The sequence below is a fragment of the Adiantum capillus-veneris genome, chromosome 20 (assembly GCF_014529385.1).
Source record: "Adiantum capillus-veneris isolate H3 chromosome 20, ASM1452938v2, whole genome shotgun sequence".
NCBI lineage: Eukaryota > Viridiplantae > Streptophyta > Polypodiopsida > Polypodiales > Pteridaceae > Adiantum > Adiantum capillus-veneris.
Genome location: NC_140950.1, coordinates 143,827,763 through 143,855,292, shown reverse-complemented (window position 1 = coordinate 143,855,292; position 27,530 = coordinate 143,827,763). Strand labels below are relative to the sequence as shown.

Here is a 27,530-nt window from a genome sequence, read left to right as displayed (position 1 = left end):
TGTTGTGGAAAAAAAAACCATACATAAGTGTTGTGTGGAGTTGGCACAATTCTCCACATTTTTTATAATACCGTAAGGAATGTGCCTTCCTCCCCGCCACTTTTATCCCCTCCAGTGTTGAAGGGGGACTTATGATTTTCCTCTAGTGTTAGAGGGGCTAGTTTTTTTAGTAAAATATATATTTTTTTTAATGACGATAGTTTGTTAGCTTTGCTTTCTTACATTTGATTCAAGGAACAAGCACTCATGCAGTACTGTCGATATGCAGCGTACTAAAATTTGAAGTAGGGATTCTATTAAACAACTTTTTTAAAGGAAAAACCCAAACATTGGCTTAGACAAAGATTGTAGTGGTTAAGTTCTCTCTCTCTCTCTCTCTCTCTCTCTCTCTCTCTCTCTCTCTCTCTCTCTCTCTCTCTATGAGGTTGCTGAAAACAGCATGTCCACACACACACACGTAGATGCACGCGTACATCTCCCCAGCTTGGAGTCAGCCAAGATGCACGCATAGGTGATTATCTCTCTCTCTCTCTCTCTCTCTCTCTCTCTCTCTCTCTCTCTCTCTCTCTCTCTCTCTCTCTCTCTCCGACTTGGAACAAGCCAAGAATATGGACGCAGACTGCAACTTTTTAACCTTGTTTCGATTTTATTGTTGCGCAGCCAAGATCTGCACGCATAGGTGATTATGTCTCTCTCTCTCTCTCTCTCTCTCTCTCTCTCTCTCTCTCTCTCTCTCTCTCTCTCTCTCTCTCTCTCTGTGTGTGTGTGTGTGTGTAACAGCATCTCATAACTGAAAAAATTGTCAAAACTTTTCGTTTTTGTTGCCGACCTAAAGGCAATGTCAGACAAAACTCGCAAGGGTGGAAAAGCCACACTCGCCATGGAGAATGATGCAAAATCTTCAAGGAATTTGGATGCTAATCCAACCACATCGTCTACAGCAACGGAAGCAATGATCATGGCTTACTTGATCTCGTTACAAGAAACCGTCAACAAGCAAGGTGAAGAGTTGCGCGCACTTGCACTGGAGAATGGCACTTTAAGAGTTCTCATTGTGGAGAATGAGCACCTCAAGAAGGTTCTTGAAACGCAAACAACATGCTTGATGCATCTTGAGAATGAAGTTCAAGAATGTAAACGCTCTCTTGTTGACATGAATGTATTGAAAGAGTGCTTGAGCAAAGTTGAGAGTGATCATGTATTGAAAAGAGGAAACAATAGATACAATACGACATGATGTATGTGAGATGAGAAACACATCTAAATCATGGGCTGATGGGTGAAAGCATGTTAACCTGTCGCGCTTATTGTGCTAGTTAGCAGTTTCAAGTTAGCACATCTTCGAAAAGTTGGGCGTCCGGTAAATTTTTTACAAATAATATCAAAATTTGTCGGAGGTTGTACATTTGGATTCCTTGTTTCAAGTGCTTTCTATTGATATATCATATGTCATAGATCTTGGAGATGTAGCTCAAGTTATTGTACTAGTTAGCATATGTCAAAATTGTGCTAGTTAGCATTGTCCGGGACATTAAAAAGCATGACAAGTTAACATGCTTTCACCCTGATATATGTAAGGATAATGTGGTTTCTACATCTCCTATTACACAAGCCATTGTCCAAGCAAAGAACGTAGAGAATGTGAACACTCAAGAATTGCAAGAACGAAAAAAATGTTCAAAGAACACCGTCATTCGTGGAATCAAGGAGGAAAGCATGGAAACACCCCAATCTCTTGCGGTTGCTATTGAAGAGTTTTTTGCTACACACTTTAGCATGTCAGGAATCATGGCTTATGGTGCATATCGGGTTGGAAAACAAGGACTCCCTTGCTCAGGAGAAAGACCTATTGTATGGACCATGGTTGATGAGGTAAAGAGAAAGATCATCATTGACAATGGTTGGATCTACCTCAAAAGAACGGGTTGTAATGTATATGAGGATCACACTTTTATGCAACAAAATGTACGTCGCAAAGCATATGAGGAAAGAAGCAGGAAGGTTAAGGTATCATCTCAAGAAGAAAAGCCACTTGAGGAGGATGCAAGTCCACCCAACAAATACGGACACATGATCTATGAGACCAACTCACGCTTGCAATAAGATTTTGGAATTGTAACGGGTATCCATGGAATGCGGGAATTGGCATTGATGAGCTTACCAATGACTCCGATGGACTTCTTGTCGAAACATGGGAGCATGATGCGCAACGAATTCTTGGATTTGACAAATATGATGTACATTCTTTGATGTGGGCCAAAAATGCAAAGCAACGAAGAGGCCAAGGAGGCGTAGCATGTATGACCAAAAAGGGTTTGAAATATGTTTCCATTGTCAAAGAAGATAAGTATAAACGCTACTTATGGCTGAAAATTAGCCCACCAAATGGTCAAGTCATGTTTGTGGCTAGTTGCTACATTCCTCACTATGACTCCAACTTTTATGCTCGCTTGAATATGGATAGAGATCAGCCCTTTGTTGAACTAGAGGAAGACATTGCTCATTACAAGGATCAAGGTGAAGTCATTGTTTTTGGAGACATGAATGCTCGCACAAATATGTTACAATACGACACACAACATGTCGACATGCCGCATGTCTCAAGAAGAATGGATGACTCATACATGTATAATCGAAGTTCTAATGATGCAAAAGAACTGGATCACTATGGAAAGTCACTTCTACATATGTGCAATAGTACCAAAATGCTCATTGCAAATGGTGTATCTCTATGGAAAGGCACCAATGACTTTACATGTAGAAAGCACAATGGTGATAGCGTGATTGACTATATGTTGTTCTCGGAAGCCACTCTAAAATGCATACAAAGCTTTACACTTGGTGAATAGAATCCGGAATCGGATCATAGGATGTTATGTATTGACCTCAAGTGTGGTAAACGGCCTGAGCATGTAGCCTCCAATCATGATGTGAATCATTTGTACCTACGTCTAGACTTCAAACGAGCACTTATATATGATGATATGGTGGACCAAATGTTAAGCATGATAGAGCATCAAGAGAGCCCAACATTAGAATGCAAGTGGAAAGTTTTCAAAGAAGTAATTTGCTCTTGTGCAAAGGAATGCTTTTCGGTGAAACACATGTACCAAGAAGAAATGGTTTGACATGGAATGTAGTCAAGCCCGAAAACACTTGCTAAGATTGGATACAATCAAAGACAAGGAAGTTTACTTGGAATGTTCACACACATACAAAGCACTTGTTCAAAAGAAGAGGAGAAGGTGGGAAGTTAAAAAACAACTTCTTTTAGTGCAAGAGAAAGCACATGCATGTGGCAAGTTTTGGCAAAATCTAAAAGGCAAGCGCATTGAGAGCTTTGGTGACTTGACTCCTGAGGATATGTATATGCATTGCAAGAACCTCTATGAGCAACCCAATGTTGATAAGATGGAGTGTTGTAGCTCCCTTCCATTTATGTCTCCCTTCTTTACCATTGAAGATGTATGTCGCGCACTTGAGAAACTTGCTACTCACAAGGCAGGTGACCTTCAAGGTGTCAAAGCTGAAATGATTAAATGGACAAGCAAGAAAACACGATATTGGATATGCGATATGTTTAACCTTGTAGTGCAGTATGGTATGCCTCATGATTGGAGTGCAAATTGGATCAAACCTTTGCAAAAAGGAGAAGATGTAAACAATGTAAACAACTATCGCACTATAATGGTTGGTTCTTTGATGGCAAAGTTATTTGGATGTATCATGGAGATGAAGATAAGTAAATGGGCTAAAAAGAATGGCAAACGTGCGCTTGACCAAGCAGGCTTTCGAAAGCATCATAGCACTATTGATCACCTTGTCACTCTTCGAGTTCTTATGGAAACGTCTCGATTGAAAGGAAAAAATTTGTATTGTTGCTTTGTGGATTCAAGAAAGCTTTTGACATGGTACCGCAAGGAAATCTTTGGAGACGTATGCAAAGCCTTCAAGTGCTGAGAGAATTTATGCATGCAGTCTTTCGCATCTACCAAAAAGTAATATGTCGATTACGTATGGGAGATGGAATTTCAGAATTTTTTGCAAGCACCATTGGTGTCAAACAAGGATGCCCACTTTCCCCAACCCTCTTTGGGCTACTCATTGATGAATTGGAATGCACGGTTCTTGATTTTATGCAGCAAGAAGTCATAGAAGAGGTTAAGATCGAAAATACGGTGATCATGCTTTTGCTTTATGCCGATGATGTTAGTGCTCTTGGCACATACCTTAGAAGATGCACAAAAGCTTATGAGTGTCTTGGAACGCTTTTGCCTACATAGCGGGCTAATCGTGAATGGATCCAAAACCAAGGTTATGCTTGTAAAGACCCTAAATGACGAAAATCCATGCATTGTATACAACAATGAGCAACTTGAAGTGGTAGATCACTTCAAGTACTTTGGCCTTGAGGTTCCATCCAATCATAAATGGAAGGATTGTACAGCGGCGCTTGGAAGCCGGAAAGAGGGCTTATTATGCATTTAAGAACATGTGCAATGCTGGAGAGATCAAGTGTTGGGCTCTCAAAAAGTACCTCTTTGATACATTGGTGACACCGGTGCTTCTTTATGGAGTGGAGGTGTGGGGTGGAAGCATCGGAAAGTCTACTTGGAAAGAGTTTGAAAATGTCCAAAAGCATTTTCTCACCAGCTTTCTCCAATTCAAGACACAAACACCCTACATGCTCTTACTTCTTGAGTCCGGATCGCTTCCCATTGAGGTCTTGGGCATGCAAAGGGTTGTGGAGTACATGTGTAAGACACAACGTAGCCCTTTGCATCGACTTCCTAGAACGCATATGAAGCAAGTGGTTCAAAAGACATGCAAGAGCAAAATACTGGTTTGGAAGATGGGATTCATGTCACTTGGTCAAGGATGCTTTGATCGACTCCCAAGTTAATGATGCCTTCTTACAACGTCAATGTATCACGACTTGAGAGAAATCCGGAGGTTCTCGCTTCAACCATTACACCACACACGTTGCCCCAAACTACAAATCTCTCTTCTTCTCCGAACGAGGTAACCGAACCCATCCCTGTATCCTTGAGCCCATCCCGTTGAGTGTGATCCGCACCATTGCCTCCATTCGTCTTAGCTCCCATTCTCTACGCTGCGAGATAGGACGTTGGGGCACTGGCGAGGAGTGTCATCGACTTTGCACCTTATGCCCTCGTCAAGTGCGAGAGAGTGAGTACTACACACTACTTAAGTGCTCAGTTTTTGACCACATTAGGTCCTCTTTTCCCCATATATTCAGCCATGAGCTCTCCCTACATACCTTCCTCTCCCAACCACGATGTGGACTCTCTATTGTGACGCTCATTTTAGCCATTTTTGACAATCGAGAGTCACTTATGACTTCCACTCACACCACGTGACATGTTCATTTGGTCCCATAGGTCATATTTGACCTCCGAGGACGATAATAGAACTATCTCTCTCTCTCTCTCTCTCTCTCTCTCTCTCTCTCTCTCTCTCTCTCTCTCTCTCTCTCCGCCCGCCGACGGCTTGGAGTCAGCCAAAATCGCGTCTTGTTGACCTAAGCTAAGAAGAAGCATAGTGCTTTTGTTGTACCTTGCACATAGCGGGGCCATCGCGAAGGTGATTATGTCTCTCTCTCTCTCTAAGCCTTAGACTAACAATATCATCGTGAATATTTTTAACTTCATTATTTTTTGTGTCTACATTAACATCTTGCGTACAGTTTAAGATGCACGCGTACATCTCCCCAGCTTGGAGGCAGCCAAGATGCACACGTAGGTGATTATGTCTCTCTCTCTCTCTCTCTCTCTCTCTCTCTCTCTCTCTCTCTCTCTCTCTCTCTCTCTCTCTCTCTCTCTCTCTCTCTCCGAAAGTAAAACAACAAAAGGAAAATTTCTAGTCATGAGTAGAGAAGCTCTGTTTCGCATGCCTACACACAGAGAGAAAATGGGTCCTTCAAAGGAAAGTGGACCTGTATGGGCAGGATAAACTCAGAACAATCTTGATCTCCATCGTTTTCCAGACTTGATGTCAACCCTTTTCCAAACATGGGCTAGCGCTGGTTGTAAACCATCAGAAGAAATTGGAGTAGCAGGCCTCCTCTGAGTCAAAACCTTCGAAAGAGATTGGGGTAGTAGGCGTCCTTTGAACAGAACTCTCTCTCTCTCTCTCTCTCTCTCTCTCTCTCTCTCTCTCTCTCTCTCTCTCTCTCTCTCTCTCTCTCTCTCTCTCTCTCTCTGTGTGTGTGTCTGTGTGTGTGTGCGCGCACGCGCGCTACTTGATTTTCTGCACGCTAAGAACGGTGCCACACTGCTATAAAAGGTGGTGGATGCGGTGGCTGCTTGATTTTCTGCATACTTTTAGCTTACCTTTAGCTTTACCAACAGTTCTCAAATCAACGCACGCATGCCAAGTGGCATACCTCCCCTTCCTGCATGGCAAAAATCGCTCTTACATAATCAAGGTAAAAATTCCCAAAATACCCTTATATCTATTTTGGTTGGATTGTTCAAGATTTTCTAATCTTCATTCATTTTTGACAATTGAGATCCGTTTTTGAGTGCTCAACATGTAATTTGTCACCAATTACCATCGCAAAAACGGCAATTATGTCCAAAAATAATGAAGCAATTCATCTCCAAAGCCTACATAGCTGTAGTTTTAGCATCTTGTACGATAGACAATCACTCTTCGTGTGAAGATCTACAAGAAAAATTATTTTTGGAGAAATTTACTCTGACAACCAGGGGTATTTTGGGAATTTTTGAAATTTGAGGGGTATTTGGGGAATTTCCACAAATTAGAGGGGTATTTTTCCTTCTTTTAATTATTAAGCTTTCTTAAAACCTCTAATGGTCTTTATTCCTCTAGGAGGAAGTTCACACGAACATATGAGGTGTGTCCGATATCTTTCATGAAGAATGTAATGCCATGATACACGATGTATGATAATTACCCCTCAAGCCACTTCTATGAGGAAGGAGCCGACTATGAGCTGCATGTCCCCTCCCTTTGAACGTTACGTTCTTTCTTAAAATTGTATCCATAATGATTGCCCAAGTGTCTGATTCCTAAAAAGTCCTCATGTTGAATCTAAAACAAATTAGGAGATAAAATTTTCAACCATTGTGATTGTCGGACTATAGTGGTAGAACACATAAAGGCAAATTCAAGCACCTTCATGGGAGGTCTGCTTTTCTTGCACCTCTGTGTCCAAACCTGTGAAATGTTTCGTCACTACTCCAAATCATGGTCCTCACACCCATGCACGCACAAACATCTTCTTTTTTGGAAAGGCTTCGCTTGTTGTACTCGCTAAACATGCAATTTTTCTTAAGGGGTAAAAAAGAATACACAATTTACCTTTTCACTAAAGAGGGTGAAATTGTTGTGTAAACACATCGGCTTCCATTCTTGACATTCCCTTCAAAACCAACATTACCCGTAACCAAGTCGTGATGGAAATAATGTATATTACTGCATGGTTTGGCCAGAATAATCCCCTGGATGCACGGCGAGCTGCATACGCATGGCTAGTAACAAACCCTGGATGGAGAAACAGTGAGAATAGAAATAAACACAAACATAACAGTAGAATGTGAGGGCGAAAACAGAAGAATTCAAGAGACAGAGCGAGGCAAAAGATATATGAACATCATCGAGGTGGCATGGAACTAATGAGCACTTGTAACCCAAATGCTTGTTCTTCACGGCCTTGTCATGCATGGCATTCCTTATGAAACAACTATAGCGGGAATGCCATGAATGACATGCACACATTTATTGATTGCTGCTATGCTTCCACCTAAACCATGATTCCACGTGTCATTTTGAACTTTTACCATCACAACAGCAAGAAATTCCATTGTGACAAGGGTGCAGACGTGTCCAATACTTTTTCTGCACCAGAAAGCTTAGCAGTTCAAAAGATATTGTGTACGAATTACAAAAGTTCCATTCCAGTACATGTCAGCATCAGTGTCTTTTTTCTTTCTTGGGCAGTCATAGTGAGCAACCAATCGTACTTGCCTTACACCTATGACGTATTTACGACCCTTCACCTAACATAAGTGATTTGAGTGTCTGGTATTTCTTATCCTGCCATTGTGGTGTCCTAGACGAAAAGATCTTTCGATTCTTCTTTTGAAGTGCTCTTCAACATTAAAGGCTACTATATTACAGTTTCAAAAGACAACACTTGTGATTAACCGATAGGCTCTGCCCAAGTCATTTATCTGAACTACCACCATGTCGTAATAACTAATATCTATTTCTCCTAAATGATTTTCTCATGTTAAATTGGTCATTTAATATGGGGAAGTGCCAAGGTAGAAAAAGCTAGAATATTGGTTAAGCTGGCAGACCGGCCACAGTAGGGATCCAAAGGAGGGAAAATAGGGATCCAAAGGGGGGGCCATCTACAAAAGAGCAATGTGCAACCATGGGATTTAAAGACCGTAAGGTTCAACCCATTAAGACTTCCAAAATTCTAAGGTTCCAAAATTCAAAGGTTGTGTCCAATGGTCAAGCTTAATAAAATTGGATGATTAGTGAGTGTGCCAAAAAGTCTTCAAGGCTCCTACATAGGAGGGGACGAGCCCTGTTAGTAGGGGATGAGAGAGAAACACACACACACATGCATGCTCCCTTTACACAAAGGGAATGAGGGACACATGTCAACTCCCTAGCCCAATTTCCCACAAGGTGCACTAAAATCCTATTAGATGGCCATGGAGGTGGACCAATAAGAATTAGGCTAGAATAAATCTAGTTTAATTCATTTAGAAACACTCAATAAAAGAACCAATAAGAATTAAGCTCTCTAGAAGACTATTGGACAGTCTCCCAAGGGGTCCAATGAGAAATCAGTAGCCCAATGGCTTACCTGATTCCTATTGGAAGACAAAGGGTCCAATGAGAGTTTAGTTGCATTATTTAATTACCTAAAGCTCTCACAAAAGGGGAAAGGGGGACATATGTCACAAGGCTATCAGCTATCACTTATGCTTCTTAAATCCTATTGGCTAAGCCTGGAGGGGTCCAATGGAAAGCCAGCAAGAGGAATTAGCAAGAGGGGTCGACCAAGAGAGAGAGAGGGCTGATTTTTCAAAGACATTATTCCACACACATTCACACTAGCTCATGTGAATCAAGAAGACTCTCTCTCTCTCTCTCTCTCTCTCTCTCTCTCTCTCTCTCTCTCTCTCCTTCTCAAGATTTAATGGAAAGCTCATCATCTACTCCAAGCTTGTGAGAAGGGAGGCCTACTCCAACAACTCTTGGCTTTGTGATGCAAATCCAACCAAGAGCCAAGTTTCAATGCATGCTCATCTCCTCTAACATGCTAATTACTAAGCTATGCTAAGCTATTATGAGTAATTAGGTGAGGAGATATACTTCTTTCTTGTAAGACTACTCCTTCCTCTCAATATACTCTCATACCCCGCTAGCCATCTTTGAAGGTGTGTGAGGTCTTGGGTCTGAGACCGTGAGGAAATTGCTGTTGTGTTTTAAAGTGTTTGCTAGTGCTTGAAGCTTCCATCTTCATTGCACTAGCTAGTTATTGAAGGAACACAAAGAAATGTATTGTGTTATCAATAGCTTAATTTCTCTCTATTGAAGTATTTGTTCATGCCTATCTAACTAGGTGTTATGCTTTTTGTTGCTCTCTCCATCCAAGCACTCTTGCTATGCTCATTAAAAGTCTATTCTAATGAAATGCTCACTATGTCTATGCTATTTTTAGCTACACACAAGTTACTAGGCCATTAAATGTTACATTGGTATCAGAGCACAAGGTTTCTCTTTTCTTGCTCAAGAAGGGAGTTCCTCAAGCTAGCTATAAATGGTTGGTATTATTAATTGCAATTGAGTAAGTAGAATAGGGATTTTTTAGCCTTATAGTGGGCCTGCCTTCGTGCAGATAACGGGGCATCACCGTCGAGATCTATGGTCTTAATAGTGGATTCCTACGCGGCTTGCCTAGGGCTTAACCACCTATGAGCTATTAGAAGCTTGACAAGAGCCGGTACTGTTTTGGTTTTGAAAGACCCTCTCTTCTATTCCTTGCAATTAATGATATTCGAGCCACGGGTGCTTTTCTAAAGGGGTAAAGAGGAGCAGCAACTAGGGCTTGAAGTGCCAAAGTACACCTAAAAAAAATTTAGAATGTTTGACAATAGTAAAGAGATTGAAATTAATGCTGATAACTTTGATTTTGCTAATAAGCAGGCTACTGATGATGCCCCTATGCTTGTTAACTACCTTATCTCTAGGCTTCAACAAGCCATAGGCAATCCATCCCTCCAAAGTGAAATGCAATGGCAGCTTCGTGCTCATGGGATTCTCCATACTTCCCACCATGACGAGAGAGTACCTAGGAAGCCTCCTTGTGAGACTTCCAAAAGAGGCCTCTCTCTGATTCAGGAAGAAGAAGAGGATGCGTACGAAGGGCTCAAAAGTCTACTACTTGACGACGCCTCTCCTTCCCAAAGGAGAACTCAAGAGCCCCACCAAAAAAACGAGAAAGAAATGAGTCTCCTGCCACCTCGGCGGAGATGGCTCCACGAAAACGGCGGGCAAAACGCTCTCCATCACCTCCTAAACGGAGAAGACCATCGCACACTTCTCCACACCATAATTCAAAGAGGGATGACAGAAAGCAAGAGAAGAAAAAGGCAAGAAATAGGTCACCCTCTTCTCCATCTTCTTCATCCTCTTCCTCTTATGAAGAAAGTAATGGTGCAGACAAGGAGGAACAAGGCAAGAAAAAGGTGAGAAAGAGGTCACCCTCTTCTCCATCCTCCTCAAATTCTTCATCTTCTGAAGAAAGCGATGGTGCAACTTTTGAACCATAAAAAATAAGAGGCCATAGGAAATCCTATGCCGCGTGGACGAGATCATCCAAGCTCAATCATCCAAGCTCAAGAAGTTCAAAGAGGGAGGAAAGAGCATCTCTTTCCTTACCTACAATGGCACCTTTGGTGCTACGGACAAAGTCTTGGCTTTCATCCAACAATTGAATCCGGTGTTTGGAGATCAGGGCTTCACTGAGTCCTCTAAGCTACACCATGTAGTTATGTATTTTCAAAAGTCTGCCAGGCAATGGTGGTCTAGCTTCGAGCAAACGGTGAAGCCCCACAAACATGGAAAGCTTTAAGAGATTCCATCATGAAGCATTTTTTGGCTACCGATGTCAAAGAAAAAGTACTCACCGAATGGTGAAGCTTGAAGCTCTCTCCCTACAAATCCATTCACAAATAGGTGGACACGTTTTGGGACTTACATCTCAAAGACACTATCTTCAAAAAGATGGATTTTGGAGAGCAAAACCAACAATTTTGTGCGGGCTTAAGTGAAGAAATGGCGGAGTATGTCAACTTCCAAAGGCCACGCACCATATCTACGGTTATACACCATACTATGGTGGCTTCTCAAATCAATTTCCAAACAGGGGCTAAGAGAAATCTTAAGCCCACGGAAAACAAGGGTTCTAATGAGCCTAAGGGGAAGGACAATGTCCAAAAGTCTCCTAAGGGCAATTCCAATAACAACAAAGCTAAGGAGATTGGAGTTTATAAAGGCAAAAATAAATTCTCTCTTGAAGAGCTTGAGTGTTATTGCAAGGATAACCGTTGTTTCAAATGCGGCGAGCAAGGGCATGCGTACCACGCTTGTCCCCAAAACAACACCCACCATGAGCCTCCTAGAGCTACCTTGGTCGAAATCCAAGAAGAGGAAAATCACCACAAAGGATCTCCTCTATGCCATGCTTGGGGTAAGGTAAGAGAACATGATGCTTTTATTCTCTTTGATCGTGGTTCTACTCACAATTTCATATGCACAGAGTTGGCCACCAAGCTAGGCATCCAAGCCTATGAGATGGGAGATACCCTACCAGCCGATGGTGCTTTCAAGGGGCAAGAAGCTTCAGTCATACCTTTAATCGATAAATTGAGGCTCCATGTCCAAAGCTATGTGGACAAAGAGGACTTCTTTATCTCTCTTCTCAAGCACGAGGATGTAATCCTAGGGGCACCATGGTTTGATCGCATGGCTGCCAATGTTAATTTCCTGAAAGAAAATCTACTTCAGGTTCAGTGAAAAAGATATGTACATAGACGCTAAGGAGTTGGGTAACACCATACCCATTGTACATATGCAAGCTTTCAATAAGTCAATAAAGAGATCTATTCTTGTACATGATTTTTGTTAAAGATTCTCAAAATGAACCTAATGCTTTAGCAAAAGAAAATATAAACAATCACAAGGAATTAGAGTTATCCAATTTTCTCAAGGGGTTTCAAGATGTTTTTATTGACAACATCCCTTGTGAACTACCTCCTAAACGAGGCAATGATGACCATGCAATTGAACTTCTTCCAAAAATTTTACCGCCTAATAAACCTCCTTATAGAGTTTCTCAAGCTCAACAAGAGGAGATTATGCGGCAAGTGCATGAGTTAGTTGAGAAGGGCATGGTTAGGCCTAGCTCATCTCCATTTTGTTCACCCGTGCTACTAGTGCAAAAGAAAGACGGCACATATCGTATGTGTGTCGACTATAGAGCACTAAATAGGATCACTATCAAAAATAGGTTTCCCATTCCACGGGTAGAAGACCTATTTGATAAGCTACAAGGGTCGCCCTACTTTAGTAGAATTGACCTAAAAAGTGGCTACCATCAAATAAGGATAGTTGATCAAGAATTGTAAAGACCGCATTTTGCACTACGTTTTGGTCTTTACGAATACATTGTCATGCCTTTTGGCTTGACCAATGCACCAGCCACATTCAACCGCTTGATGGAGAGGCTATTCAGGTCTCACAGAACCTTTACTGAGCTACTCTAATTCACTAGACAAACACAAGCAACATCTCCAGGTAATATTTCAAGTCTTACAAGAGAATAATCTTTATGTTAATCGAAAGAAAAGTGAGTTTTTCTTACAAGAGATTCAATATTAGGGCACATTATCTCTCAAGATGGCATCCAAATGGATCCATCAAAGCTAGAGGTAATAAAAGGATGGCCTAATCCAAGGATTCTTCATGAACTAAGAAGCTTTATAGGTATGTGTGCATACTATAGATGCTTCATAGAAAAGTTCTCACTAATAGCAGGACCATTACATGACCTAACAAAGAAAAACGTTACGTATACATGGTCTGCCAAGGAGAACAATGCTTTTGAAAAGCGCAAAGAAAAGCTTACCTCTCAACCTGTGCTTACACTTCCGGATCTCTCAAAGCCATTTGAGATCCAATATGACACTTGTGGTGATTGCCTTGAAGCTGTTTTGGTCCAAGAAGGGCATGCCGTAGCTTATGAAAGTCGAAGGCGGCAAGCTCTAGGCATATATGAAAAGGAATTCCTCGCAGTTCTACATGCCTTAGACTCATGGAAGCACTATCTATTGGGGACTCCTTTCATTCTGTGGACGGATCACCAAAGCCTTAAGTACTTCATGACGTAGACCAAGCTCTCCAACAAACAAATGAGGGGCAAATTTCCTTTTGCAATTTCATTTTCATATTTCTCACATTGCTGGCAAGCATAATCAAGTAGCCGATGCACTCTCAAGACGGCCGAGAGTGAATGCGGTTTCCATAGCAACTCACAATGATCTATCTTCTATGATAGATGAGTATGCTTTTAATCCTAATTTTAGAGATGTGATTTCAGCCCTTGCATTAGGTAAAAAAGAGGAACCATTTACTTTACAAGATGGTTATCTTCTCTATGGCAATAGACTATGCATTACTAACTCACTACGTGAGAAAGTAATGTATGACTCTCATGCTCCTCCTTATGCGGGGCATAGAGGGATTCAATCTACCCTAAAAGGGATTGAAACATATTTCTATTGGCCTACCATGAAAGCAAACATACAAGAGTATGTTTCTAAATGTGTGGTATGTCAAAAGACAAAATTTAATAGAGGGAAGCAATTTGGATTGCTTCAACCTTTGCCAATCCCTAATTCTAAATGGGAGAGCATATCCATGGATTTTATCTTTGGGTTGCCTAAGTCTATCCATGGGAATACGGGAATATGGACGATAGTAGACAGGTTCAGCAAGTAAGCTCATTTTATACCTTTCAAAAAGACTATCAAAGCCCATCAGATGGCAACCCTCTTCATATCAAAAATTTCCAAGTACCATGGTTTGCCAATGTCCATAGTGTCGCATAGAGATCTTAGAATGACCATTAATTTTTGGAAGGGTCTCTTTGAAAATTTAGGGACAAGGCTAAACTTCTCATCGGCCTATCACCCCCAAATGGATGGCCAAAGTGAAATAGCTACCTAACAATTCTTGATCTACGAAAAGCCTATGTAATGGAAGTAGACCAAAGGTCCCAATGGAAGAAGTACTTACCCTTAGTGGAGTATGCCTACAATACCATTGTACATACTTCCATGGGAAAAGTACCTTTTGAGGTAATTGAGGGATGATCCAAAAGTCCCCTTCTACTCAAAGTACACGGGAAGATCTTCGTTGCAGATGAGTATAGCCGAGACCTACAAAAATCTTTACAATAGATTAAGGATGATATCTCTATCTCACAACAAAGGAAAAAGGCTGTTGTTGATAAGCACAGAAGAGCCCAAGCCTTTAAAAAAATTAATGGGTCTTGCTATAATTTCCCAAGGCTCGATTAAGGCACACCACGGGCAAGAATCCTATGGGACACCAAAAGTACTATGCTAAGTTAGCAAAAAGATACTATGGTCCCTTCCAGATTCTTAAACCAATGAATGAGATGGCATATCAACTCAAGTTTCCCAGTCGTTGGCTCATACACAATGCTTTCTATATGAGCCTACTAAAACCTTATAAAGAAGAGCCACCTCAAGAACCACTATTGAAGACCCACCGGAGATCAAGGACCAAGAAGAGGTGTTGCAATCCGATTCTATTCTCTGACATGAAGACAAGGTATTAAGAGGCGATAAGATTATCCGATGGTATCTTATTAAGTTGAAAAATTATCCTTTTGAAGATGCTAGAAGGATGCAAGGCATACAATTGAAGGATAGCCTAAACCTTGTCAATGCTTACAATGCTTCCCTAGAGTAAGGGAATGTACAAATGTTTAAAGTGAACAAAGTTTTTTGTCTTATAAGACTCTTTTTCTTTATTGTGCACAAATGTGAAGTAGTATGCATGCTTAGAATCAAGTTTTCGGAGACGACGTCTCCCAAACACCAAGTAGAGCTTGTCACTCTACTATGGAAGATTGTTCAGCCCATTAAGGCTTCCAAAATGCTAAGGTTCCAAAATTCAAAGGTTGTGTCCAATGGTCAAGCTTAGTAAAATTGGATGTTGAGTGAGTGTGCCAAAATCAAGGCTCCTACATAGGAGGGGGTGAGCCCTGTAAGTAGGGGATGAGAGAGAAACACACACACACTCACAAGCTCCCTTTACACAAAGGGAATGAGGGACACATGTCAGCTCCCTGGCCCAATTTCCCACAAGGTGCACTCAAATCCTATTGGATGGCCATGGAGGTGGAGCAATGAGAATTAGGCTAGATTAAATCTAGTTTAATTCATTTAAAAACACTTAATAAGAGAACAATAAGAATTAAGCTCTCTAGAAGACTATTGGATAGTCTCCCAAGGGGTCCAATGAGCATTCAGCAGCCCAATGGCTTGCCTGATTCCTATTGGCCAGAAGACAGAGGGGTCCAATGAGAGTTTAGTTACATTATTTAATCTCACAAAAAGGGAAAGGGAGACACATGTCACAAGGCTATCACTTATGCTTCTTAAATCCTATTGGCTAAGACTGGAGGGGTCCAATGGGAAGCCAACAAGAGGAATTAGCAAGAGGGGTCGACCAAGAGAGAGAGGGAGCTGATTTTTCAAAGACATTATTCCACACACACTCACACTAGCTCATGTGTGAAGCAAGAAGACTCTCTCTCTCCTTCTCAAGCTTTAATGGAAAGCTCGTCACTTACTCCAAGCTTGTGAGAAGAGAGACCTACGCCAACAACTCTTGGCTTTGTGATGCAAATCCAACCAAGAGCGAAGCTTCAATGCATGCTCATCTCCTCTACCATGCTAATTACTAATCTATGCTAAGCTATTATGAGTGATTAGGTGAGGAGATATACTTCTTTCTCGTAAGACTGCTCCTTCTTCCTCTCAATCTACTCTCATACCCCACTAGCTCTCACCATCTTTGAAGGTGTGTGAGGTCTTGGGTCTAAGACCATGAGGGAATTGATGTTGTGTTGTAAAGTGTTTGCTAGTGCTTGAAGCTTCCATCTTCATTGCACTAGCTAGTTATTGAAGGAACAAAGGATTGTATTGTAAAATGTCTCCCTTGATGGGGGAAAACTATGATACAAAGCCTTTTGGAGGGGGAGCCGGCTCCATATAAATCCGGTCCTCAACTGTTATCAATAGCTTAATTTCTCTCTCTTTTGAAGTATTGTTCATGCCTGTCTAACAAGGTGCTATGCTTTTTGTTGCTCTCTCCATCCAAGCACTCTTGCTATGCTCATTAGGAATATATTCTAATGAAATGCTCACTATGTCTATGCTATTTTCCGCTACACACAAGTTACTAGGCCATTAAATGTTACACACCACTACCCTTCCCAAGTGTTGAGTCCTGAGTTCAAACCTTGGCACCTGTTTTTGTGTGCATGCTTCAGGAGAAAATAAATGATTGTGATTATCATTTGCTCAAGTCAGCACAATTCACGTTATCAACATGGCAATCCAATTTATGGGCACTAAAACTGTAGGGTGGGCCACCTAGCAAAGAGTTCAGTCAATTGAGCTCAAGGGTGGAGCTCCTTCCAACCATTGCCTTGCACGGGTGACAAGCCCCTACTCTACGTTTTGTACACCCGTCTTACTGATTCTCGAGGCATGACTTAATGGAAGACACTGTCAGAGCCAATCAGGCAAAAACAAAAGTGGAGGCTACAAGCAAGTCCCTCCCTAATTTGCCGCGCTTGCACATATGCACATACTAACACATGTGCTGTAATTTCAACATAATATTGCATGAAATCAAAAACACCCAAAGGCACAAGACCATCAGGGACCCTAAGGTGTATCATCTAAAAAAGCAATACGAGCAGATGCCTGCAGAAGTTGTTCTAAATTCTGTCGAATACTGCATGAAAACAAAAACATCCAAAGGCACAAGACCATTAGGGACCTGTTGGTGAAGATGTACAAGGTGTATCATCTAAAAACACCAAAAGGCACAAGCCCAGTAGTGACCCTAGTATTGAATGTGTAGAAGATGTATCATGTAACACCCCACTGAAAGGCATGGAGAAGCACCTGAAATGCTTTCATAGTGAGAAAAACATGATATGAGCTAAGGCACAAAAGACACGATGGGCAACGTACGACACTCAACAATAAGTAATAGGTACCTGAAGATGTCGACATCACCTACTAGGAACAGGAGTTGCACTATACATTCACTCCTTAGGCTTGATAGGAGAACCAATTCCTCCTCCCTCTCTAACACAAAATCATCATTCATCACAATTTAAAGATATGTCATGCATGCATACATGCACACATATGTCTGTACACAGACACATGCACACACACGTATACAAACACGCACTGTATGTACACACATGTGCAAAAATATATATGTGCATCCATACACACACATGCACAAGCTTATATACTTATAGCCACACATGCATACAAGCACACAATTTCCTCATCAGTTCTATGGATACCTATTTGTTTTGCAAATGCGTACACAATAACTTGCTCAGAGAAAGGAGCCGGACTATGAGCTCCATGTTCCCTCACTTCGACTGCTAGAGGTTCTTCGTTAAAATTGTATCCATAACGAACACCCTAGTGTCCAATTTCGAAAAGGTTCTCCTATTGAATCTTTGCATCTAAAACAAATTATAAGATAAAAGTTTCAAGCCAACTCCGACTAATGATCTAGACACCCATGCGCGCACAAATATCTTTCTTTTAGAAAGGCTTTGCTTGTTTCTTTCTTTCTTAAGGGGTAAAAAATGATAGACAATTTACCTTTTCATTGCAGAGGCTAAAACTTGTCCTATAAACACATCCGCTTCCAGTTTTGGCATTCCCTTCAAAACCTACATTACCCATAACAAAGTCATGACAAGAGTAATGTATACTAGCATGGTCTGCCTAGAATAATCCCTTGGACACACGAGCTGCATATGCACGGCTAGTAGCAAACACTTGATGGAGAAACAATGAGAATAGGAACAAACACAAACGTAACAGCAGAATGTGAAGGTGCAAACAGAAAGAATTTGAGAGTCAGAAAACATCATTGAGGTGGTATGGGAAAAAGGGAACTAATGGGCACTTGTAACCCAAATGCTTGTCCTTCACGGCCTTGTCATTCCTATGAAACTACTACACCGGGAATGCCATCAATGACATGCAAACATGTATTGACTGTTGCTATGCTTCCAGTCAGACCATGATTCCATATGTCATTTTGAACATTTACCTTCACAACAACAGAAAATTCCATTATGACAAGGGTGCAGATGTGTCCAATGCTTTTTTTGCACCAGAAAGCTTACACCTATGACATATTTATGACACTTCACCTGACATGCGTGATTTGAGCTTATCCTGCCATTGTGGTGTCCTTGACGAAAAGATCTTTCAATTCTTCTTTTGAAGTGATCTTCAGCATTATAGGCTACTATATTACAGCTTCAAAAGACAATTTCTCATGAAAACGCTTGTGATTAAACAACAGGGTCTTGCCCAAGTCGTTTATCTGACCTACTTGTGTGTGCATAAAAGAAAAAATTGTGATGATCATTTTCTCAAGTCAGCATTGTTCACTTTATCAACACGGCAATCCAATTTATGGGCGCTAAAACTGTAGGGTGGGCCACCTAGCAAAGAGTTCAGTCAACTAAGCTCAAGGCTGAAGCTCCTTACAACCATTGCCTTACACGGGTAACAAGCCCCTAGTCTGCATTTTGTACACACGTCTTACTGGTTCTCAAGGAATGACTTAATGACAGACACTATCAGAGCTAATCAGGCAAAAACAAAAGTGGAAGCTACAAGCAAGTCCCTCCCTAATTTTTTGAGATAAGCACATGTATGCACATATTAACACGTGCCTACAGAAGTTGTTGCAAAATATTGCATGAAAGCAAAAAACACCCGAAGGCACAAGACCATCAGTGACCCTGCTAGTCAATATCTAGAAGGTGTGGCATCTAAGAAAGCAATGCTAGAAGATGCCTACAGAAGTTGTTCTAAATTCTGCCTAATATTGCATGAAAACAAAAACACGCAAAGCAACAAGACCATTAGGGACCCTGTTAGTGAATATATAGAAGTTGTATCATCTTAAAAAATTGAAAGGCACAAGCCCATTATTGACACTGTTAGTGAATGTGTAGAAGGTGTATCACCACTAAAAGGCATCGAGAAGCACCTGAAACACTTTCATATTGAGCAAAACATGAAGTATGGGAGAGCTAAGTCACAGAAGACAAAATGGGCGACGTACGGCGCTCAAAAAATTAGTAATAGGTACCTGAAGATTGTCGACAGCACCTACTAGGAACAAGAGTTGCTCTATACATTTACTCCCTATGCTTGATGGGAGAGCCGATTCCTCCTCCCTCTCTAACACAACATCATCATTCATCACAATTTAAAAGATATGTCATGCATGCACACATGTCTGTACACACACACATGCACCCACACATACAAACATTCATCTGTATGTACACACATATGCACAAACAAATATATGTGCATCCATACACACATATGCACAAGCTTATATACTTATAGCCACACATGCATACAAGCACACAATTTCCTCATGAGTTTTGTGGTTACCTATTGTGCCTACACAAATAACCTTCTCAAACACTGCATGTCCCCTCCTTTGAATGTTAGGTTCTTTGTATAACCATGGTGATCGGCAAACAGTAGTGGAAAAACAACTTAGAAGATAAAAGACAAGTCAAAGTGCCTTCTTCTCAGGAGGTTTGCTTTTCTTGTATCTGTGTGTCCAAACTTGTGAAATGTTTTGTAGATTTGCCATTTGTAAAGCTGAGGACTGTGCCATCATAAATTACAAGTTCTCATGAGCCCAAGGGTTTGCTTTGCATGTGTTTGACCATCCCTTAATCCACAAGAATTTTTAGACATATTCCCATTATCATGGCCCGAAAACAGATAGTGACAACATCATGAGCTTCTGCAAGCGAGGCACTACATACCTAGCTAGGTGTTGTTGGGGCAGGGGGCTGGTGGGACCCGGCAGCTCAACCGCACCTAGCTAGGTATGCGGTGCCTCCTCTGCAAAAGCTCATGATATTGAATACTATAGGGGAAAAAAAGGGAAAGGGGGGCCTTTCCCGCAAGGGAAAATGTCTAGAGCTTCTAGTGTGAAGAGATCTGATTGTACTTGTAATTTGCACTGTTTGTCAAATTGAGACTCGCTCAACTGGTTAAGCTGTGTAGTAGGCATGTCTGCAACCAAACTCGCAAACAAAGCAAGCTTCCTGCAAACGTAGGCAACACTTTAAAAAGAAACAAAGTGTTGCGCAGTCCCTCTTATTAAATTGATGACCTCCAACGTGCGTGAAGATGTGCAAGTGCATTAACTGATACGTGAGCAACTAACCTTGTTGCACAGTTGATCAGCATACTAGCAGAATGAAGGAGACCTCCTGAAGATCAGAGACCCAAAAATGTAAGCTTATGGACCCCGAGAAGGAAGATTGGCCTCAATACCTTTCACATGCAAACTAGAAAAACATTGAAATCGATCATATCGGAAACTGTCTTTCTATAGAAGGTACTAAAAAGGTTTCAAAATGAAATGCTAAGCTTCACAAAGTGATTTCACACCAGACACATGTTACTATTATGGGAAACTGATATAGGGCAAGTTCTAAACAAGTTATAGCAAAACGTGTTACCTCTACAAGACGGTCTTGCCATATCTTGAGAACGGCAATGACCTATTGTTGGTAGTCTCCGCTACTTGATCAAAGTTCCCGCTGCAGAAGAAACCTGCCATATTAGCACATTGACAAAACAAAGAGAAAGACGGTAGTCTCTTTATCACTTTCAATCCAACCATTGATCTCATAAGACCAGAACTGATGCAATGATGTTCATAGTCACCAAATAGTTGGGTACACAAATGTCTTCAAACTTATTTATCACGTGAGAAGAAAGCGTGAGAACAATAGAAATGCACTCGCATCTAAGAGAGACCGTATTGGCCTTTAAGACTACATGTATTTTAATATGTCATATGCTCTAATATGTCATATGCTCTAATCAAGAGAGATAGTTAAGCTATGTCTAAATATAACTTCGTTAGGCCAGAACTTCATAATGAACAAGAAGGGGATAATAAAAGAAGCCAAAAAATATGGAGAATGAATACACGCCCTCTTGTGCATGAGCAGTATTTGAAAGAAAATATTATAGATTAGCAGATAGATCAGCTACCTAGTCAAATACATGTAAGATAAATTTAGAGAAGACTCTTCCAACTACAGTCATGTATAGTACTGAATTAAAATGTGGTAAACCACACTGGAGTAGCTAGCTAGAAAGGCAACAAAATAAAGAAGGATTTCTATAAAACAAACAAGAAATCCTATATGACTAATTGACCTTACCCTCAAAAATCACCCACTGATGAAGTGTATGTTCTTCAATTCATCATAAGTACCATGCACTAGGTTAGGTGCTAGTCATTTCATCAACCCCCACAAGTAAATGGAACCAAAAATCATAAGCATAAATGAGAATCTCATACATTTGCTCTTGAAAGCAATAGAGACAAAGATACGTCAAACGTCTATTAAAGACCCAATGGGTCTAAGAGATTGAAATTGATACAGGAGAATTATGTATGTTGAGATAAATCAGCTGAAATAGAATAATTGTATATCAAAGAAAAGAGGGAGATGGGTTTTCCTTTGGGGTATCTTATAGTTACAAGATCATATATAATTTAAGATGTTTTCTAAGTTCTATTGGTCAAAATGTAATAAATATACCTTGCTCCATATTCTTAAATGTGATCACAGGGTACTACAACCTTAAATAAATTCGCCACCCAGACTTGATACTTCCCAATTTTGATTCGATCATCTTCGTATGGCACACATCTTAACATTGGAAGAAATGGGTTGGAACCTGGTGACTTTGCAAGACAGATGCTAGCAGTCAATATAATTCAACTTACCTCCACAATCAATCTACAATAAAAAATTGAATAGTTGAACTTTCGCTATTTTGTATGGTGCACAACTTAGCATTGGAAGAAATGGGTTGGAACTTGGTGACTTTGCAAGACAGGTGCTAACAGTCAACATAATTCAACTTACCTGCACAATGCAATCTACAATCAAAGACCAAATAGTTGAACTTTTTCTATTCCATATATGGGGTAGGAACAGAAGGGAAAGAGATGAGGAGAGAGAGATAATCCACACCAAAGACTTCCTCTACTGAATAATCACCACTATGCAAATAGAAAAGAAGCAAAGCAGCTATGCACACCAAATTGCAACCTCCAATCCATTAAAATATGTTTTTCTACAACTTCAAACTAATGTAAAACTATGAGAAACTTCTTATAATGACATATGCTAGAATCATCAGCATCTTCACAAATGAATACGAGTATAAAAAGCGTCATAGGCACTCATGTGCACATACCATAATTAACGAGGCATATCAAAAGCCACTAACGAGCAAAACACAACAAAAATGTATCTCGCATCATGAAAATCGTAGCCCACATAGAATGCACCTCAATAAAAACTTTGTATGATGACAACACACCTCCTTGACCTTGAATAAATCTTAGCACTTTAGTTGCACACATTCTTTTCTACATTGCTCCTTTACTTTGTCCAACTTACAAAAACTCATCAAACACATGAAAAATTCACATTACACGTTGCAGGCTTCAAAGCTAGTATGTCTGTTTTGACCTGCTTCGTAAAAGCGAATCTGGCAAGATGCTCTCGTAACTCTAAGCAGAAAAAAAGGAAGAAAGGGCACGTGCAGAGAGAGAGAGAGAGAGAGAGAGAGAGAGAGAGAGAGAGAAAGAGAGAGATTTTGCATGCAGAGGAGGCGGCAAAGCGAGATGGATTATTGCAATGCAGCAGCACTATACGGGCGGAGTCTCTCTGTCCCTCACGCTGATCAGCAACGTGGGCCCGCATGTAGGGTGTATTGTGAGATTTTTAATGTGTCCTTTGAACCGAGGGCAGGGCTGCGTCTCTCTCTCTGTCTCTCTTTCTTGGCATGGATGGTGAACGTGCAGGGAGTAGAGCAAGGGGATGGGGGTTTGTGTGATGGCAACAAGAGGGAGAGTCGCTTGGAATATCGACCATGGATTAGAGAGATGGAGACGCAGGAATAGGGGCAGGACCGGATGAAAGAGAGGGCGGTGGCCGTTGTATGAGACAGTAGAGGCGAATTGCGTGAGTCTCTCTCTCTCTCTCTCTCTCTCTCTCTCTCTCTCTCTCTCTCTCTCTCTCTCTCTCTCTCTCGTATTCTCTCTGTCTCCACTAAGCAGACATAGGCCACCATGTCTCTTTCTTTTTTATCTCTGTCGACAGCATTCTCCCGTCCAGCACAGTTGCGCATATTTAGCGTGAGTGGGCGCACGCAAGTGGCTGTGACGGTGTATAGACTGCGGGGAGAGATCAGCACGGGCTCACACAGAGCGGGGTGCAGAAGGAGGATGTGGGGTTTGGTGGACGTGGGAACTGGAGCAAAGGTGCGAGACTTTACATTGCCGAGAGTGGGAGAGGGAATCTTCCAATGTAATTAATTAATAGAATGCAAGATAGACCCAGTTTTGGTTGTTGAAGTCTTCTCTAAACATCAAAAGTTCAACATAAGCTATATAGACATCGTTCCAATCCACCTTCTAATATAAACAAAATCTCAAACTCATGTCTTGGTTGCTCGAGAGCATATTACAAGTAAACCCCTACTGCTAAAAATCTGTTTATTGACTAGTACAAGAAATATGCAACCATGGCTACTAGTACGCTCATCTAGTGTATGGGACAATCACAATCTATCATGGAATTGGGAGGGTATTCTTAATGATCTCCATATCATAGATGTGATCTTGTACAAGCACAAATAGAAAACAAGAAATTACTTGAAGAACTTACAAGAAATTTACCATAAAAGTGCTAAAAAGGAACATACATGAGTGACATCACGACCATCCTTTTTGAAGCTGACCTCCATGCTACCATAAGTAATGTGCAACGAGCATGGGATTTGACAAAGAGCACCACAAAACAGAAGTATTGGGTAATGGATTAAGCCTGAGACAAATTGAGATAAGATAAATGACTCACCTTCTGTTGCAGCAACATTCTCATGAGAGAGATCTTGATAAAGGGCACAAGCTACCCATGGAAGCGGAGAGTTCCCTTTTGTAGTCTCCTGAAGAGATCCTCGACCACAAGCATGCGTAGACCACTTTTGAAGAGTTTCCTTGAATTGTTGAAGTTCCATGTGTCGAACTTCAAAGTATGAAATCTACCTGATAATACTTGATGCTCGAGCGCAAGGCGAACGTCGACATGCAATATTTTAGAGAGCAAGTGGGCAGTTGTCACCCAGTCCCTCCGTGTAAGGGATTGTCGGTCCCCCTCCGCTTGCCACCCTATACTCGGTGAGCAAATCAATCTCCAACCTGCAAATAACGTTAAATTCAAAAGTCTTCAACTAATCATTCAAAAGAAAATGTAGTTTGCGATATAGCTCGATGAAAAATCTGCCTGGAAAGTAGTTCATAACACAAAGGGCTCAAGGGGATGTAGGGTGCTCATCCATGAAAGAGCGCAACCGTGCATATGTGATACTATCACCATAGGATTCTGCAAAAGGTAACCCGGGACCAACCAAGACACTGAATTTTGCTTGCTATTGGCGAAAGGTGATCTTCATACATTTATCCACACAAAGGGCCACCGCACTCACTAGGTTGACCTTGAAAACTTCGGGGGATGACCCCACAAGATTCTTGTAAAAGAGGTCAGAATTGACATCACTTGGATCCAAGCCTACCAAAAACCTCTGAATGGGGCTCAAATCTGTTTTTTGAAAGATATCTGCAATCTGCAATTTGCAATTAAAGGTTACACAAAAAAGTACATGGGATGAGGAGGAGGAGGAGGAGGAGGTGAGAGACTCATATGGCATGATAGGTGCAACATGTGTGTGTGTGTGTGTGTGTGTGTGAGAGAGAGAGAGAGAGAGAGAGGAGAGAATTAATACCTCTTCCATTTGAGAAAAGGCACGATTGGTATGCATTCCCATGGGCGAGATGAGGATGTCTTGGCCATTTCTTGCCCTGGTTTGAGCATCCCCAAAGCTAAGGCTTGTGTTCTTCAGCGGCATGAGTTTACACTGTCTAGAAATTCAGCCTTTGCATCAATGGCATCCCTTGCCGGCATAATTATTGGTAAAAGCTTGAATTCGAGAGTTGTCGGAGTATACTAACTCGGTAGTGGAGAGTGCTCTACAAGAAGTTTAGTGCACTTACTGTTTTCCTTTTCATCATCCACCTTGCGTTTCGACAATGCTTGCCCGAAACTGTTCCTCTCGACCTTGTGTTTCGACATCGCTTGCAAACATGCTCTTTTCTTTTAATCCCAAGTAAGTTTTTTACTTAGGGTGGGTATTTTCTATGTAAACTTCAAAAATATAACGCCCAAGTATATTTTTTACTTGGGATGGGTATTTTCTATGTAAACTTCAAAAATATAACTAAAATTTATAAATTTTGAAAGGTTTTTATTTCTGAATTTGAGAAGGATTTTCCCAAAGTTTTACAAGTTCTAGGCTAAAGTGCACCTTGCGTTTCCATCTGTCTGCCACCATATTAATCGACGTCATCATTAAATCACTATTAAATAACACTATATTAATAGACGTCATCAATAAGATTAAAGCACTAGTTAAATAAAGCAAGGTGCACTTTAGCTTAGAAGTTGCTCAACTTCGAGAAAATCCTTCTCAAATTCAAAAATAAAAACCCTTCAAATTTTATAATTTTTGGTTATATTTTTGAAGTTTACATAGAAAATACCTACCCTAGTAAAAAACATACTTGGGCTTAAAAGAAAAGAGCATGTTTGCAAGCGATGTCGAAACGCAAAGTCGAGGGGAACAGTTTCGGGCAAGCGTTGTTGAAATGCAAGGTGGATGATGAAAAGAAAAACAGTAAGTGGGCTAAACTGCTTGTAGAGCACTCTCCATCTCTAAGTTAGCATATTCTAGCAACTCTCAAATTTAAGCTTTCACCAATAATTATGCCGGCAAGAGATGCCATTGCTGCAATGTTTGAATTTCTAGACAGTGTAAAGCTCATGCCGGTGAAGAACACAAGCCTTACCTTGGAGGATGCTCAAACCAGGGCAAGAAACGGCCAAGACATCCTCATCTCGCCCATTAGAATGCAACCAATCATGCCTTTTCTCGAATGAAAGAGGCATTATTTGTCTTCTCTCTCTCTCTCTCTCTCTCTCTCTCTCTCTCTCTCTCTCTAACACACACACACACATGTTACACCTATCATGACATATCAGTCTCTCACCTCCTCCTCCTCCTCACCCCACGTACTTTTTTGTGTAACCTTTAACTGTAGATTGCATATATCTTTCAAGGAATAGATTTGAGCCTCATTCGGAGGTTCTTGGTAGGCTTGGATCCAAGTGATGTCGATTATGACCTCTTATACAAGAATCTTGTGGGGTCATCCCCCAAGGTTTGCGTGGTCGACCTAGTGAGTGTGTGGATCAATGTATGAAGATCATCTTTTGCCAAGAGCAAGCCAAATTCGGTGTCTTGGTTGGTCCCGGGTTACCTTTTGCATCATCCTATGGTGATAGTATCACATACGCGGGGTTTGCATCCCCCTTAAGCCCTTTGTGCTATGAGCTACTTTCCAGGTAAATTTTTCATTGAGTTATGTCGCAAACTGCATTTTCTTTTAAATGATTAGTTGAAGCTTTTGAATGTAATGTTATTTGTAGGTCGGAGATTGATTTTCTCATCGAGTTTAGGAAGGCAAGCAGAGGGGGACCGACAATCCCTTACACGGAGTTTCTCTAGGAGATGGCCACCTTCCATCTCTCTTTGCTACGGAGGGACCGGGTGACAGCTGCGCACTTGCTCTTTGAAATATTGCATGTTGATGTTCACCTTGCGCTCGAGCGCTAAGACTTATCAAGTAGATTTCATACTTTTAAGTTCGGCACATGGAACTTCAACAATTCACGGACACTCTTCAAAAGTGGTCTACGCATGCTTGTGGTCGAGGATCTCTTTAGGAGACTACAAAAGGGAACCCTCCGCTTCCAGGGGTATCTTGTGCCCTTTATCGGGATCACTCTCATGAGAATGTTTTTGCAGTAGAAGGTGAATCATTTATCTAATTTTTTTGCAGCAGAAGGTGTTTCTCCCTAATTTGTTGCGCTTGAACTCCTGCACACGTATGCACAT

The 27,530-nt window shown here is 41.1% G+C and overlaps 2 protein-coding genes across 3 annotated transcripts; one reads left to right on the top strand and one right to left on the bottom strand.

Annotated features, from left to right (window-relative positions):
- Positions 1-310: 310 nt before the first annotated feature.
- On the bottom strand, positions 311-25,424 carry LOC147433348 (uncharacterized). 2 transcript variants are annotated; one of them, XM_086491753.1, is made up of 7 exons: positions 25,302-25,424; positions 24,974-25,142; positions 24,565-24,717; positions 20,647-20,692; positions 20,428-20,524; positions 18,027-18,097; positions 311-667 (listed from the first exon to the last, which is right to left on the bottom strand). In XM_086491753.1, exons 1-7 carry the CDS (start codon positions 25,422-25,424, stop codon positions 418-420), a joined length of 909 nt encoding a protein of 302 aa, XP_086347879.1. In that variant the 3' UTR covers positions 311-417. The 2 variants fall into 2 exon arrangements, 1 of the variants encoding a protein (XP_086347879.1); XR_015185477.1 differs by lacking the exons at positions 311-667; positions 18,027-18,097; positions 24,565-24,717; positions 24,974-25,142; positions 25,302-25,424 and adding an exon at positions 19,212-19,631 and having other exon boundaries at positions 20,647-20,777.
- A 1,407-nt stretch (positions 25,425-26,831) lies between these two features.
- On the top strand, positions 26,832-27,140 carry LOC147433347 (uncharacterized). The gene is made up of 2 exons (XM_086491766.1): positions 26,832-26,977; positions 27,062-27,140. The coding sequence occupies exons 1-2, from the start codon at positions 26,832-26,834 to the stop codon at positions 27,138-27,140; spliced, it is 225 nt and encodes a 74-aa protein (XP_086347892.1).
- The last annotated feature ends 390 nt before the right edge of the window (positions 27,141-27,530 follow it).